The sequence below is a fragment of the Rhinoderma darwinii genome, chromosome 5 (genome assembly GCF_050947455.1).
Source record: "Rhinoderma darwinii isolate aRhiDar2 chromosome 5, aRhiDar2.hap1, whole genome shotgun sequence".
Classification (NCBI taxonomy): Eukaryota; Metazoa; Chordata; class Amphibia; order Anura; family Rhinodermatidae; genus Rhinoderma; species Rhinoderma darwinii.
This window is the reverse complement of record NC_134691.1, coordinates 189,768,520-189,785,212: the sequence shown is the minus strand read 5'-3', so window position 1 is coordinate 189,785,212 and position 16,693 is coordinate 189,768,520. Positions and strand designations below refer to the sequence as shown.

Sequence of the window (16,693 nt, the reverse complement as noted above, 5' to 3'; positions counted from 1 at the left end):
GCCCAACGGAGGCCAAAGGGGGCCCTTTTGACCTCCATTGGGCTGGCATATGTTGGCATACTTTTTTTTAAGGTTTGGAATAGTGTAGTATACTACTCTATTCTGTCCAATGGGATACCTCAAAAAAAGTATACTGTATACTTTTTTGGATATGGCAGTCTATGGATGACGTATGCCACTGCATGGCATATATCAAAGGCATCCTTTAAATGAATACGTCATGAGCTTTTCAATAGCTTTTAATGACGTATCAAGATGCCATAATAACCTATGAGTCACGGATTTCTGGGATGGTTGGCATCCATCACCCATAGACTATTATGGTGTCTTAAAAGGTCATGAGAGTTCATGACGTATCCATTAAATGGATACCATAATAGTCGTGACGGATGCCACTGTTAGGCATCTGTCACAGCCTATATTTAACGTATACGTGGGGAGCATTTGAGTCCTGCCTAACCAGGGCTGCACCGCCCATGAGGCAAGATGGGCATCTCGCCTCAGGCAGCGGCCTGCTGCCTCTCTGAGGGGGCGGCGACGCCACTGAAACCAGCTGCCGCCACCCCCTCCTGCACTTTAATTGTACCAGCGTCTAGAGGACACAGATACAATTGCATGTATAAGCTCTGAATGGAGGGGCACAGAACGTGCCCCGTTATTCAGCGCCATTCAATGACGTAAGCATCGCGATGTCTTCATCGCGCCACTTGCGTCGTTCATTGACAGGGCAAGGCAGGATGCCAATCAGCGCCTTTCAACAACGCAACGTTGAAAGGTGCTGGGCAGAATGACTTTCCCTGACAAACAGCACCTTTTAACGATGCAAGCGACGTGATGACGTAATCGCACCGTTTGCGTCGTTGAATGACAGGGCAAGGCAACAACGTTGAAAGGTGCTGATTGGGGCCGGGGATCACTTCAAATAGCCATATCTCGAGCTGTGGACCATCTAGAACAGTGGTTCTGGTGGCATATGAAACAAAGGGAGGTATCAACAGTTAAAAACACAGTCGGGAATGGAAGCTGTATACTATATGATCACGCTGTGTTGCTGGACCGGAAAGAGGAGAACTGCATGACACTGATTGGACAGCGTCATACAGAAAACATTACACCGCCCAGAGAGAAAGGAAACTGCAATTCTTTATTTCCCTGAGGTGGCAGTGCAGGAAATTCAACACTTTCTGACCGGTCCCTAGAATTGGCAGGTGATCGCTGGGTTTTCCAGTAGCGGGATACCCTGTGACCTTATTTTTAAGGGATGCTTCTAACAACCTCTTTTAGGGCACATTCAGACGTGGCGCAATTGTTGTGGAATTCCGCTGCGGACAGTCCATTTTTAGGAAAGTTAGTTCAGACGTTGCAGAAAATTACTTTGCGGAAATTAGGCTGCGGTGCAGATTTTTCCCTCCGCAGCATGCACTTTCCATTGCGGAGAAGAAACGGAATTTCACTGCAGATTTCAGCCTTTGCAATGCAAAAACTGAAATCTGTGGCAAGTCCGCTGTGTTTTCTGCAACGTCTGAATTACCTGTCAAAAATGCAAATGTTGGTGCAGATTTGTTGCGTAATTGCCCCAAATCTGCACCAACATTTGCAGCGGAAAAATTCTGCCACGTCTGAACGTGCCCTTAAAGCAGCACTGTACTAGCATGCTCATGTACTATATTATAAATTATCATGGTGATTAAAAGTGCAAAATAATTTCAAGACCTTTTTAGAACAATACAGATGGTAAAAAGGCTTCATGTTTATTTTTTGAAACAGCAAGTCATCTGTCAAAAACATAATCTACTGCACACAAACCGAAACTGTATTAGACATTAGGAAACGAAACAAAAGCACAAGGGAACCACCCAGTGTATTGTAGAGGCTGAAGTCAGCACTGAGCACTTAGTATTCTGCAACGAAAGGCTGACTATCACTAAGGTATGTGTCACATAACCCATTTTATTGTTAAAATACTGGGATAGGATCTGGAATAGCATATGATTTTAGGCTATTATTCTAATCTGCTCACTTCCCTCTTTGTATTAGTCAAAATAATCAAAATAAACAAAACATAATTCTGCATATAGTTGAATTTCTATTTTTCTTATTTAATCCCAAAGCCTTCATATCTACTATCAGCAAACATTTTACAAATATATATATGAATAATCCAAATAACAAAATAATCATAATAACACTTTAATGTTTGTTTTGCAGTCACTTAATGTCCAGATATATATTGTATTCACTTATTCACAGTCTCTCTAAAGCAAAGATATGTAATCTGGCATCCGTATACGTCACCAATACCTGGTCCCCTTGTAGCCCTGCAGTGCCAGCATAAGTATTTGTATACTGCCATCCAAACTGGCCACATAATTACTGACATTGTATATAACTAATGCCAGTAGAGGCACATACAGTTACATTTTAAAGAGCAAACTCACTTGCATGAATAAATCACATTAAATTAATTGGTTTAACCTCTTCCCGCCGCAGCCATTTTTTAGATTTTCAATAAAAGATTTTACTCCCCACCTTCCAAAAGTCATAACTTTTTATTTTTTCCGTCTATATAGTCCTATGAGGGCTTGATTTGAGCGATTCCTCCATAGTTTTGTGCATGTCATTTTTACGGAATTCACCTTGCAATTAAAACGACATGATAACTTTATTCTGTAGGTCAATATGATTACGGCGATACCAAATTCATATGGTTTCTTCTATATTTTACTACTTTTACAAGGAAAAAATGAACTGTGAAAAATAAAATTTATTTTGTGTCGCCAATTTCTGAGCCATAACTTTTTTATTTTTCCTTCGATTAAGCAGTATGAGGGCTTATTTTTTTGCGGGATAAGCTGTAGTTTTTAATGCTACAATTTTGGGGTACATGCGAGGTTTTTATCACTTTTTATTCCATTTTTTTGTGGGAGATGAGGTGACCAAAAAATAGAGATTCTGGCGTTTAAATTTATATTTATTTTTTTAACGGCACACACCGAGTGGGTTAAATAATGATATATTGTAATAGTTCAGATTTTTACAGATGCGGCAATACCAATTATGTTTATTTATTTATTTATTTGTTTACAATGCTTCAGGAGAAAAATGGGAAAAGCGTTTTTTTAACTTTTAATATTGACATTTTTTTTGTACATAAAAAAAACGTTATTTAACTGATTTTTACATTTTCTTTATTAGTCCCCCTAGGGGACTTGATCCAGCGATCGTTGAATCGCTTTCACTATATACTGCAATACTAATGTATTGCAGTATATCGTCTTTCTGACAGGCTTCTATTAAGCGCTGCCAGAGGTAGGACTTAATGGGAGCACGAAGATGGCAGACCTGGGGGTCTTCATTAGGCCCCCAGGCTGTCATAGCAACAATCCACACCCCACGATTGCATCGCGAGGGGGGGGTATGATGAGCTGTTGGAGGGGGTAGCCCCCTCTTTATAATGATTTAAATGCTGCGGCTGCTATTGAGCGGGGCATTTAATGGGTTAAACGAGTGGGATGGCACTCGAGCACGATCCCGATCGTTACTGTAAAGTGTTGGCTGTAACATACAGCCAACACCCGCATTGTATGGAGCTTCCCAAGCCGGCTATGACATAGCCATATGTCAAATGTCAGGAGGGGGTTAAGCAAATATTATTGTCAGAAATATGAGAAGAGATTGTGATTTAAAGAGAACCTGACACTAGGTCATATAAGTTAAACTGGCTTAGTGACCTAAATAGTGCTGCTCCTCTGATTCCAGAGCTCTTCAACTTATATGACCTAGTGACAGGTCCTCTTTAAAGAGGAATCTGTGCCCGGATTCCACAATAAAAACTGCATACATTATTAAATAGATAGCTTGGACCTATTAAAACTGATGTACTTACTTTGAAAATCTGTGTAAGAATGGCTTTTTCAAAGCTTTCCTACCTGATATTAAAATTAGCATTTTGTAAGTCCAGGACAAGAAAGTACATTAGCTTCATCAGGTCTAAGAGATCTATTTAATAATGTATTCAGTTTGTTTTGGGAAATCTTTGACTTCGCCCGACCCACACAATGCAAGATATCTGCCTTTGTTATTAATAAAATAATTCCTTACCCCTCGAAATTTTTACAATGCATGTTATGAAGACAGCTATTTGGTACTGTCATTTAAAATATGTACCTTTTTATAATGGTACTGCATATTGTGTCAGTGATCAACGTGAATTTTTAGTAAACTTGGAAACGTGCCACTAGAAGTTTTGAATAATCAGTAAGGAAACATCGCTGTTGGTGCATTTATACGTTTTTTGAAAACATCTAACACTAGCAGTACAGATTATTTCTATGTGTACAAAGTTATGATTTCATTGTCTAAAATATAAAGCTTATCATTCAAAGATGAACACACACATCCCAATTTGAGAAGTAGAGATTAAAATACAATTAATTATTAATACAGTGAAACCTCTCGAAGAGACCACCTCCTTGAGAAGACCACCTCTGATCTAGACCACATTTTAAATTATTTTCTATTCTATACAGTGGCGTAGCTACAGGGGTCGCAACGGTCGCACTTCCTGGGGGGCCCGCTAGTTGCACTTCCAACTGTATTTGCGTCCTTAGGACGCAGATACAGTTCAGTTCAATACTGGAGCCTTGCTCCAGCATTCACTGTGCCGCGAGCGGCTCGACGCAAGCAAGTGCGATGTAGTGACGATATCGCTCCTGTCTGTCACACAGCACGGTGCACAGGAGGAGAAGAATCCCCTCCACCCATCGTGGGAACGGGCATAGGTAAGCGAATATGTTATTTTTTCTCTATTAGGTATGTGCATATGGGGGCATTATACCAGGTATGGGAGGGGGGCTCATATCTGCTGAGGGAGCATTATACAATATGGAGGGCATTATACTGTATAGTACAGCTAAGGGGGCATTATACTGTATGGGACAGCTATAGGGGGCATTATACTGTATGGGGGCATTATACTGTATGGGGCAGCTATGGGGGGCATTATACTGTGTGGGGCATTATACTGTATGTGGCATCTATGGAGGGAATTATACTGTATGGGGGGCATTATACTGTATGGGACAGCTAGGTGGCATTATACTGTATCAGATAGCTATGGGGCCATTATACTGTAAGTGGGAGGAATTATACTGTATGAGGCAGCTATCGGGGGCATTATACTGTATGTGGCATCTATGGAGGGAATTATACTGTATGGGGGGCATTATACTGTATGGGGCAGCTATGGGGGGCATTATACTGTATGGGGGGCATTATACTGTATGGGACAGCTAGGTGGCATTATACTGTATCAGACAGCTATGGGGCCATTATACTGTAAGTGGGAGGAATTATACTGTATGAGGCAGCTATGGGGGGCATTATACTGTATGTGGCATCTATGGAGGGAATTATACTGTATGGGGGGCATTAAACTGTATCAGACAGCTATGGGGCCATTATACTGTAAGTGGGAGGAATTATACTGTATGAGGCAGCTATGGGGGGCATTATACTGTATGTGACAGCTATGGGGGGATTATACTGTATGAGGTGCATTATATTGTATGGGGGCATTATATTGTATGGGGGCATTATATTGTATGGGGTGCATTATACTGTATATGGCAGCTATGGGGACATTATACTGTATGGGACAGCTATGGGGGGCATTATACTGTATGGGGGCATTATACTATATGGAGCAGCTGTGGAGGGCATTATACTGTATGTGGCAGCTATGGGGGGCATTATACTGTATGTAGCAGCTTTCGTAGGCATTATATTGTATGGGGGAATTATACTGTATGGGGGGCATTATACTGTATGGGGCAGCTATGGGTGACAATATACTGTGGGGGGTAGTTATGGGGGGCATTATAGTGTGTTGGGCTGCGATGGGGGTATTATACTGTGGGGGCAGTTATGGGGGCATTATACTGTGTGTGGGAAGCTTTGGGGGCATTATACTGTGTGTGGGCAGCTATGGGGCATTATACTGTGGAGACATTCATGGTGTCTGTCGGGCAAGGCGGCTGGGCATAGTGGTGCGCAGGGGTCTAGTGGTGTTGGGGAGGGGTAGGGGGGCCCAAGCTGTATTCTTCCACAAGGGTCCATGAACATTAAGCTACGCCCCTGGTTCTATATATAATAGCCCCTTTCTGAACACAATCCACCCTCATATAATCCATTTTGTCTTTTCAAACAAACTTAACTAATTTTCAGCAAAAATAAAAGAATCTATCTCCTTCAATCACAATATGCAATGTAGTGGATATTATTTTCATTGACCATGAATCTTTACCATTTATCATACAAATGGAGAAAGAAGCAAAAATATGTGAGACTTGCAAACAACTAACACACTTTAAAATATGCAATTGTATTAAATCTAAAATCTAACATCCATCTATTGTGTGTCCTTTGTAGCTTTGAACGTCAACAGAAGAATCATGGAAGAGGAAGAAGATAATCAGTGTGGTAAAGTTTAATTTAAGTGAAAATTACATATTCGCGATTTCAATAGTTTTTATAATTGTTATGAGAACACAGTTTTTGTGGGCAGCTTAAAATACGTGAAAAATATCATTGTACATACATGATATGGTTTCTGATTTCTAGTATGTTTGGGTACATCAATGAAACACAAGAAACAAAATTATTTTCTGTAGCAGTTTCTCAATAAGTATCAGAAATGGCACATCACCCAGAGCCCATTCTGCGAATTTATGTGTATGAGACAAAGCAATGAAGAGAAAAGGAAGAGAAACAGGAAAGTAACACCACACACACATATTTCTTATCAACAAAATCAGAGGCGTACAGGGGTACAGTAGGGCCCCATACATCTCTTTGGAAGTTGTACAGAGCTGTAATACTGTCATGTGCAAGAGCCCTTACTGTGTTAAAGGAGTTGTCCACCTTCTGACAACTGATGACCTATCCACTGGATAGGTCACCATTATATCATCAGTGCGGGTCTGACACACCGTTAAGCCGCTTCGGTGTCCTGTGGGCACCGGATGTTATAGCCCATTATGCGATGTACGGAACCAGAAGCAGTTGGCTCCGTACACATCATAGCGGCCGTGCTGCAGCTCTGCTGCTATTTACTTGGATAGGAGCAGAGCTGCAGTACTGCAGCTCGGCTGCTATTACGTGGCCGGCGTCAACTGCTTCCGGCATGTATATCCAGTGCACGGAGGCACCAGACTAGCTCATCTGTGCAGGGTCCGGGTGTCGGACCCCTACAGATCATGTACTGATGACCTATCCGATGGATAGGTCATCAGTTGTCAGAAGGTGGAAAACCCCTTTAATGAAGGACTAACATGAATAGAAATATGAAAATTCAACATCATAGGAATCATTATGTCACGTTGGGTTTGTGGACCCACTGGGCCGTACCACCTTGGCAGTATGGCAGCTGGCCAACAGGGAGCAGGTCTAAGTCTATAGTTCGTATAGGGTACCTGTGGCAGCTCGGACAGTAGCAAGGCAGGCTCGGCTGGAACTAGGCAGCAGGCAGACGTCAGGCGTGGTGAAGAAGGTCAGGCATGGTGTACAGCACGGCATGACTTTGGCTCAGCATAGTACTCGACCAGGATAGTACGGAATGCATGGAATAGGAACACACTAGGAGGCTGTCACATAGACAAACTTAGAAAACAACAACAACACTCAGGCATATAAGCAAGGGCCTGAACCCTTCTTATAGTTCAGGGACTCACGGGTTCAAAGGTCATCAAAGTCCGGTGAGGTGAGTGGAAGCGAGCGCTGGCGCCTCCTGAGGAGGCGGCTGGGGCCAGCGCTTGCCGACTCGTGGCTCTGGCTGTCAGGGGGATATTGGAGCTGACAGCCCGCAGCCACGGATATGACACATTATACCCTCATTATATCTCACTCAACAGTCGCTAACACTCTAAAGAGACACCCAAGGGAAAGTTTTGGTTAGACTAGGAAGGACACATTACCATTTCAACATAACCTTATAACCATATAATTTGTTAAAGGGGAAATTCTCCTAAAAGTGATTTTCTGGCATCTTATAGTGCGATAAACCCAATCCTGACTAGAAATCTCTGACGCAACATTGAAAACGCACAGTCATTCAAATAAATGGGGCTTTGGAAATCAACGAAATTACCTTGTATCTAACACTGCATAATTAAAGTAGAAAAAATTTCTAGACTTGAACAACATCTCATTGGGAACTCGGAACTCATCACAAATATTCACAAATATGGGACTCCTTGTCTATCAATAAATCTCGTCTCCGAGGAATAGCAGGCCTAAGGCCCCATGCACACAAACTTGTTTTTGTCCTCCGGTAAATACTGGCGTAAATACGGGTCCTTGGTCACACGTATTCGACCCGTATTGCACCAGTATTTACGGACCCGTGCCCATAAATACGGGTCCGGTGTCACCAGTATTCCACCTGTATTTACGGGCACGTTTTCACTGCAAAATTGAACTGCACTAATCGGCAGCCCATTCTCTCTATCAGTGCAGGATAAAGAGAAGGGGCAGCCCTTTCCGTAGTAAAAGTAAAAGAAATTCATACTTACCCGGAACGTTGTCTTGGTGATGCGTCCCTCTTTCGACATCCAGCCCGACCTCCCTGGATGACGCAGCAGTCCATGTGACCGCTGCAGCCTGTGATTGGCCTGTGATTGGCTGCAGTAGTCACATGGGCTGAAACGTCATCCCGGGAGGTTGGACTGGAGGAAGAAGCAGGGAGTTCTGGGTAAGTATGAACTTCTATTTTTTTTACGTTGATCTATATTGTGATCGGAAGTCACTGTCCAGGGTGCTGAAAGAGTTACTGTCGATCGTTTAACTCTTTCAGCACCCTGGACAGTGACTATCCCCTGACGTCGCCTAGCAACGCTCCCGTAATTACGGGTGCACACACGTAGTCACCCGTAATTACGGGAGCCCCATAGACTTCTATGGGCCTGCCCATGCCGTAATTATGTCCTGAAATAGGACATGTTCTATATTTTTCAACGACACGGGCACCTTCCCGTAAGCATACGGGGAGGTACCCATGGCCAATAGAAGTCTACGGGCCCGTAATTATGGGCGTTTTTACGTTCGTGTGCATGGGGCCTAACAAAGGGGAAACAATATTCTGAATCATTCAGTCAATATGTAGGAGTCCTAAGTAAAAGAATTACACAATACATCTGACATCACATATTCTTACTTAAATTGTTATCTCCCCTTTAAATCTGGTACATGGCTCTCCCCTCCCAGTCCCCACAATCACCTCCAACCCCCGTATTCTCTGTTACTGATTTCTAAGTTAACTTTTGCCGATTTTATGATGAACATTAGCTTGATTTATATACGTGAAAATTCTATTATTTATCCGCTAAGCCAAAGTGGTTGTTTTTCTTTACTGAAATTGCATCGAATAACATATAAAATCAAAGTAAAAATCGCACTTCAATGGCAGCGTGTGAATATACCGTAAGGGTGTAGTCACACAATGCGGTTTTGCTGCTTTTTTGCTGCGTGGCCGAAAACTGCACTGAAAAAATGCATGTGTTTTTACAGCGATTTGCCGGGGTTTTCAAGTTAGCACAGATACCGTGGCGTGGTAAAAACGCACAGTGTGAATACACCCTAATTCCTCATTATACACCCTGCAAGGTGTTTTCAAGCTGTTTGCAAAACGTTACATTATTTCTCTGATCAAGGAGATCTTTGTTTATCTTTGTATGTTTCTTCTAAAATAAATAAAAAGATATTTGAAAAGAAAAGAATGTTGTGTCAGAAAACATCCAGTAACTGAATTCTCAGGGCACTACGAGTTCCGCACTCTATAGAGAGTTGCAGCCAATTTGTTCTTGAAATCACTGTCCGGCTGGATTCACACGAGAATGTTCGGTCCGTAAAGAACGGAACGTATTTCGGCCGCAAGTCCCGGACCAAACACACTGCAGGGAGCCGGGCTCCTAGCATCATAGTTATGTACGATGCTAGGAGTCCCTACCTCGCTGCGGGACAACTGTCCTGTACTGTAATCATGTTTTCAGTACGGGACAGTAGTCCCACACAGTATAATTCCCCCATAGGTTAATGCTCCCCATAGCTGCCTCCTTCACAGTATAATGCCCCATAGTATAATGCTCCCCATAGCTGCCCCCACACAGTATAATGCTTCCCATAGTATAATGCTCCCCATAGCTTCCCCCATACAGTATAATGCCCCCATAGTATAATGCTCCCCATAGCTGCCCCCTCACAGTATAATCCCCCCATAGCTGCCTCCACAGTATTATGCCCCCACACAGTATAATGTTCTCCATAGCTTCCCCCACTAAGTATAATGCCCTGCATACAGTATAATGCCCCCATAGTATAATGGTCCCCATAGCTGCCCCATACAACATAATGCTCCCCATAGCTTCCCCCACACAGTATAATGCCCCAAAAGTATAATGCCCCCATAACTTCCCCCTCACAGTATAATGCCCCCATAGCTGCCCCCTCACAGTATAATGCCCCCCATACAGTATAAGGCCCCCCTTAGCTGCCCGATACAGTAAAATGCTCCCATAGCTGCCACGATATCAGCCCCCCTCCTTCCCATACCCAGTATAATGCCCCCATATGTGCCTCATAAAAAATAATAACATAATTACTTACCTATATGGGTGGAGGATCCTTTTCCGGTCTGTGCTATGAGCGACTCGGCACAGACAGGCGCGATGACGTCACAACGTCGCACCTGCCTGCGCCGAGCCGCTCATGGCAGAGTGAATGCTCGGGCAAGGAGACGTCACTCCTTGCTTCAGCATTCAATTCAACTGTATCTGCATCCTAAGGATGCAGAAACAGTTGGAACTGGAACCAGCGGCGGTCACATGGGATGAAACATCTTCCCAGGAGGCCGGCCTGGATGGTGCTATAGTGCTGGCCTACTGGGATGACGTTTCATCCTATGTGACCGCCGCTATAGCCAATCACAGGCAGCGGGGTCCGGGATGAAACATCACCCAGGAGGCCTGCTCAGCAGTTTTCTACAGCGGATATTCCGGGCGGAAAACTGCACCACAGCTTGGTGCGGTTTTTCGCCCAAAATTCTCTGAGGCCACCGGGGCGGATACCAGATACCGCGGCCCAGTACCAAATGATCCGTGGCCCGGTATTGGTCTGCGGCCCGGTAGTTAGGGATCACTGCTCCAGAGCAAGAAACACTCTTTGTAAATGTGTTCCATTCTGGCCAAGAGATGAGGTTCCGCAATAGTGGACCCCGCTTATTATCTCAGAATTCCTTAATAGAGTATATGAAAATGGGTTCTCTAAACGGGATAACCCCTTAAATAAAAACATTTTAGTATTCTTTACCTCAACATGTCCTGGTGAATTGAAACAGTCAATTGATCTCAAATTTATATAATGTTTGAAATCCTTTACTCAAAAAAATATTATACTCTTCCAGAGCTTCCCAGCAATATATCTTTAGGAACATCAGAAAATGAGAGATACCAGGAAACGCGAGGCAAAACGGATGTGGATAATTTGAAAGATAATGTGGCCGACAGAAGTAGTAACTGGAGAAGTAAAGGTATGTTATCATTAAAGATGTTTGTATCTATCCACCATGTTTCAAATGCATGATTAATGAATCTGATTCTCCTCATAAAAAATATATGGAGATGAGACTCTGTGTATTGTTTTTGTGTGCTATCATTTTTAATTCTTAACAGAGCACATTTATGATTATTAGGATAACATTTGTTAGTTGTAGGCTACATTCACACAAATCGTTAATAACGGATCAACTGTCAGTTTTTCATGGCTGTTTTGCATCAGTGGGTCTCTAAAATTTCATCCATTTCCGGGCCGTTAAAAAAAAAAAAAAAGAGAATTCATTTTATTTGTCAATGTTTTTTTGGTCCTGACCCCCTGAAAACACCACAGTGCCCATATAGATAGTGCCACAATGCCCACAGTTGATAGTGCCCACATAGATAGTGCCATAGTGCCCACATAGTGCCACAGTTCCCACTGTGGATTGTGCCCACATAGTGTCACATCACCCACTGTAGATAGTGCCCACATAGATAGTGCCATTGCCCATATAAAAGGTGCCACAGTGCCCACTGTAAATAGTGCAACATTTCCCACTTTAACTAGTGCACACAAAGTGTCACGAGTACACATAGATAGAGCAACAGTGGCCACATAGTGCCACAGAGCCCACTGTAGATAGTGCCCACTGTAGATAGTGCCACAGTGCCAACTTTAGATAGTGCCACAGTGCCAAATGTAGCTAGTGCCCAAATAGTACCACAGTGCCCACATAAACAGTACCACAGTGCCAAAATAGTACAACAGTGCTCACTGTAGATAGTGCCCACATATAAATTGTCAGTACCCACTCATTGTGGGAATGGGGCTAGGTAAGTATTTTTTTATTATGCACTATGGGGCATTATACTGTATGGTAGCAGCTAAGGGGGATTTATACTATATGGGGGCAGCTAAGGGAACATTATACTGTATGGAGGCAGCTAAGGGACATTATACTATATGGGGCAGCTAAGGGGCATTTATACTGTATGGGGGCAGCTAAGGGAACATTATACTGTATGGAGGCAGATAAGGGACATTATACTATATGGGGCAGCTGTGGGGGCATTATACTGTATGGGGGCAGCTATTGGGCATTATACTTTATGGGGGCAGCTATGGGGGCATTATACCCCATAGGGGCATCTGTGTGGGCATTATACTGTATCAGGGCAGCTATATGGCATTATACTGTATGGGGGCATCTTTGTGGGCATTATACTGTTACAGCTATGGAGGCATTATACTGTATAAGGGCAGCTATGGTGGCATTATGCTGTATGAGGCAGCTACAGGGAATTATACTGTATAGGGTAATTTGTGTGGTCATTATACTGTATGGGTGCACCTATGGGGGCATTATACTGTATGGGGGCAGCTATGGGGGCATTATACTGTGTGGGATCAGCTATTAGGCATTATACTGTGTGGGGGCAGCTATAGGGGCATTATACTGTGTAGGGGGTACTATAGGCGCATTATACTGTGGGGAGGCACTATGGGGGCATGATACTGTGTGGCCTGAACCGGGTGTGTATGAGCAGGGATTGGGCGGGGTTAGAGACGTGGCTTGACAAAAAACATTTGCTGCAACTCAATACCTGAAAGTTGTGAGGTTTTAATCTTCCCCATGGTGTAAACCCCATGGAGTACATATACCACAATTTGAGAGCCTAGGCCCTAGGCAACAGCTATGTGGCAATGGTGTTACTATTGGATTTTCACAACAAATAAACATCCAATATCCAAATGCAATAACATGTTACTAGAGAACCCACAAATATACCCAAAAACACCAATGTTGTGTTGCGCAGCAGAAATGGCCATTGTATTAAAACAATTATACGCACAATTGTCTTTACTAACTTCCCTTTCATCCCAGCCTTCCTCTTTCCCTACCCTGCATAATCTCTGTCCCTTCATATTATATTACATGGATACTTTAAAGGATAGAAGATTAACAGTCGGCTTATATATGACCTACACCATCGCCTCCCAGAATAAAGACTCAATCTATTGTTGTGGTGAAAGGCTATAGCAGCCACATTTATTAAACAGTACAAATATTTTAATATACAATTTGAATAATATGAAGTATAAATAACATAAATAACAGAATGAAAATCCTCGCAAACATTCTTTAACATTTTAACCTAGTAAGTTATGGAGAAAAACGATCCTTGAAGGCAGTCTCCATTCTCACCCCCACTTTTCAAGTGGTGTAAATCTCCTTACCCTTAAGGCCCTGTTCACATGTAGTCTTTTGGCATGTTTTGGGATGCGGAAACCGCGTCAAAATTTGCGCCAAAAAAACTGTCGAAAACGCTTCTGTCTCTGACTTCCCATTGACATCAATGAGAGTGAGAGAAAGCGGTATTCGCTGCATTTTGTGCCCGTGGCGCTTAATGGCCTTAGGTGAAAAACACTGCGAAAAACGCCAGCAAAAAACGTGGCAAACAGAGTGCAGGCAGGTCAAAATCTGCCTCACAATTCCATTATGAATTTTGAGGCAGATTTTTCCGCCTGCAAAAAACTCTATGTGAAAAGGGCCTAACCGTCCAAACCTGACCTAAGGGCACCGAATACAACATCTCCAACTGCTCCTGGGGAGTCCATCTCCCCCCAGGAACTATACTTGTTGTATATTTGCAATAAATTCCGATGCACGACCCATTTTCGTGCATCATAAATGTTATGCCTCCAAGGACCCCTTCACCACGCAATCCATCACAAAAGCCAACATGACAAACAACATCATAACCCTTACATTATAAATTAGGGCGGGTGCATGGGAACTGCTCTACTTCTGGGCGCCAAACTTAAAACCCTCCCCCTGCTGAACTCACTATAACCTTAAGGCCTTATTTACACAAACGTTGCGCATCTCGGACGTGAAAAACTGCAGTTTTTCACGTCCGAAGTGCATCCGTGCTCAGCGCTGTGGGACGCGATGTCACGCATCCCCCATAGTTGAGAGTCTATGGAGGAATGCGTGATGCGCAAAAAGAACGGACATGTCCTATTTTCGCACGGACCCTTAACACGGTCCGTTGAAACAACGGCTGTGTGAATGGCCACATTGAATTACATAGGTCCGTGGGACGGCTGCTGTTTCAACGGCCGTCCCACGGACGTTTAACACGTTCGTGTAAATAATGCCTAAACGGCAGTACATGCACACGCCATCTGCTGTGCATTGTTGGAACTGTATGTAAACGTAACCCCTGAAGTGCCTTTCTCAGCCTCCCTACTTGTACCCCAGTCAAGCCGCATCCATTGCTCTACTTTATAGTATATATATTGCAGGGGATGACTGCAATGCAGAAACAGAAACAATACATCAAGCTACAAGAGGAGATCTTAGTAACAACTGGAGAGCAAAAGGTAAATAAAATATTTTCATCTGTTAACCCTTTATTATATCAATAGCGTGGAGGGCTTAAAACTCAGTGTCTTGCACATGTAGTGCACATCCACACTCCCGCTGCAATGTCTGGCATAGAGAAAACTCTTTAACTAAGGGCACCAGGCCTGCCTCTTAGCTTTGCCTTAAAGAGGATCTGTCACTAGTTAAGTAATGTCCAATCTCCTAGCTAATCTAATAGGCGCTGTCACACTGATAATGCTAGTGAAAATTCTGTCCCAAAACGTTTATTAATTTGAATGTTATGCGCTTTTTTCGAGATATGCATATGAGGCTATACTTGCCAAGTGAGTGTCAACACCAGCGATTCTCCTGAGGTGTAGCTATCTCACAGCTACTGATGCTGTCCTATCAGCATGAAGCTGCTGCACACAGTGTGAGAGACTGAAGCTGGAGGGAAGGGGGATCACTTTAAATAGCCATATCTCGGTATGACTCTAATCTTTCATATGCCACCAGATCTAGCTGTGAAACAACCAGAGGTATCACCAGTTAAAGACAGTCGAGAATGGGAACTGTACATGTATATAGTATACAGCTTCCATTCCTGACTGCGTTTTCAACTGGTAATATCTCTGGTTGTTTCATACCATTCTGGTTGCGATGCTGGTGGCATATGAAAGATTAGAATCTCATCTTTCATATGTCTCCAGAACCGCTGTTCTAGGTTGTCGACAGCTCGAGATAAGGCTATTTTAAGTGATTCCCCTCCCCTCCAGCCTCAGTCTCTCATACTGTGTATGAAGCAGCTTCGTGCTGATAGGACAGCTTCAGAGGCTGTGAGGTGGCTCCACCTCAGGAGAATCGCTGGTGTTGACGCCCACTTGGCTAGTATAGCCTCATTTGCATATTTAGAAAAAGCTCATAACTTTTAAAATAAATGTTTGGGATGCAATTTTAACTAGCATTTTCTGTGTGACAGCACCTATTAGATTAGCTAGGAGATAGGGCATTACTAAACTAGTGACAGATCCTCTTTAACAGATATCTGTGAATAATATTATGCACAATCCCCATTTTTAGTTATAGAAATTTGGTTGAAAAAGTTCTTAAAATATCTATTACACATGTAAGACGCATAGAGCAAATATGTAAAACTTTAACATTATTTCCAGAGGATCAACATAATGAAGATTCTGAACAAACTGAAAGACCAAGGTATGATTTTACAATGCACCGCAAAGGAGCAAGATTTTCATCACAATCTGGTTTCAATAGCAGCTGGAGAACTAGAGGTACTTTAATACTGGTATTTTCTTGTCACCAATCAGTCTGTAAGATACATGTTTACTAGACTTGCAAAATCTTTCCCTATTAGGTGGGATTTATTAAAGGGATTGTTTCATAAAAAAGTAGATTATTTAAATCAGACATTTATTGAAAGCATCCTTTTAGAAGGGGTCAGTAGACTAATCTCAATATCATTAGAGAGTTGGGGATTTAATGACAGATGTCCTATTGACCCCACCTTGCTCTAGAAAGGGCCACACCTCCACAGTACAGATACCTAACATTCATATGGCAGGCTGCAGGCATCCTTATAGAAGTCAGTTCTCGCTGGATACTGAATGAGGGATCGGGAGAAAATGAAGAAGAGGTGGCAGGGTTTACATAAGCACCCAACCTTCTTTTTTCCTTACATGTAATCTGAAGAAGCAGCAGAGAATCCTCAGTGGATAG

The 16,693-nt window shown here is 42.9% G+C and overlaps 1 protein-coding gene across 2 annotated transcripts in view; it reads left to right on the top strand.

Moving 5' to 3' along the window:
- Positions 1-1,856: 1,856 nt before the first annotated feature.
- LOC142651760 (NFX1-type zinc finger-containing protein 1-like) overlaps positions 1,857-16,693 on the top strand; it is a 100,625-nt gene continuing 85,788 nt past the window's right edge. For both annotated transcript variants that reach the window (XM_075826820.1, XM_075826819.1), the window contains exons 1-5: positions 1,857-1,929; positions 6,430-6,480; positions 11,456-11,581; positions 14,896-14,973; positions 16,129-16,248. In XM_075826820.1, coding sequence (XP_075682935.1) covers positions 6,453-6,480; positions 11,456-11,581; positions 14,896-14,973; positions 16,129-16,248 — 352 coding nt within the window. In that variant the 5' untranslated portion in view covers positions 1,857-1,929; positions 6,430-6,452. The remainder of the gene's footprint in view (positions 1,930-6,429; positions 6,481-11,455; positions 11,582-14,895; positions 14,974-16,128; positions 16,249-16,693) is intronic.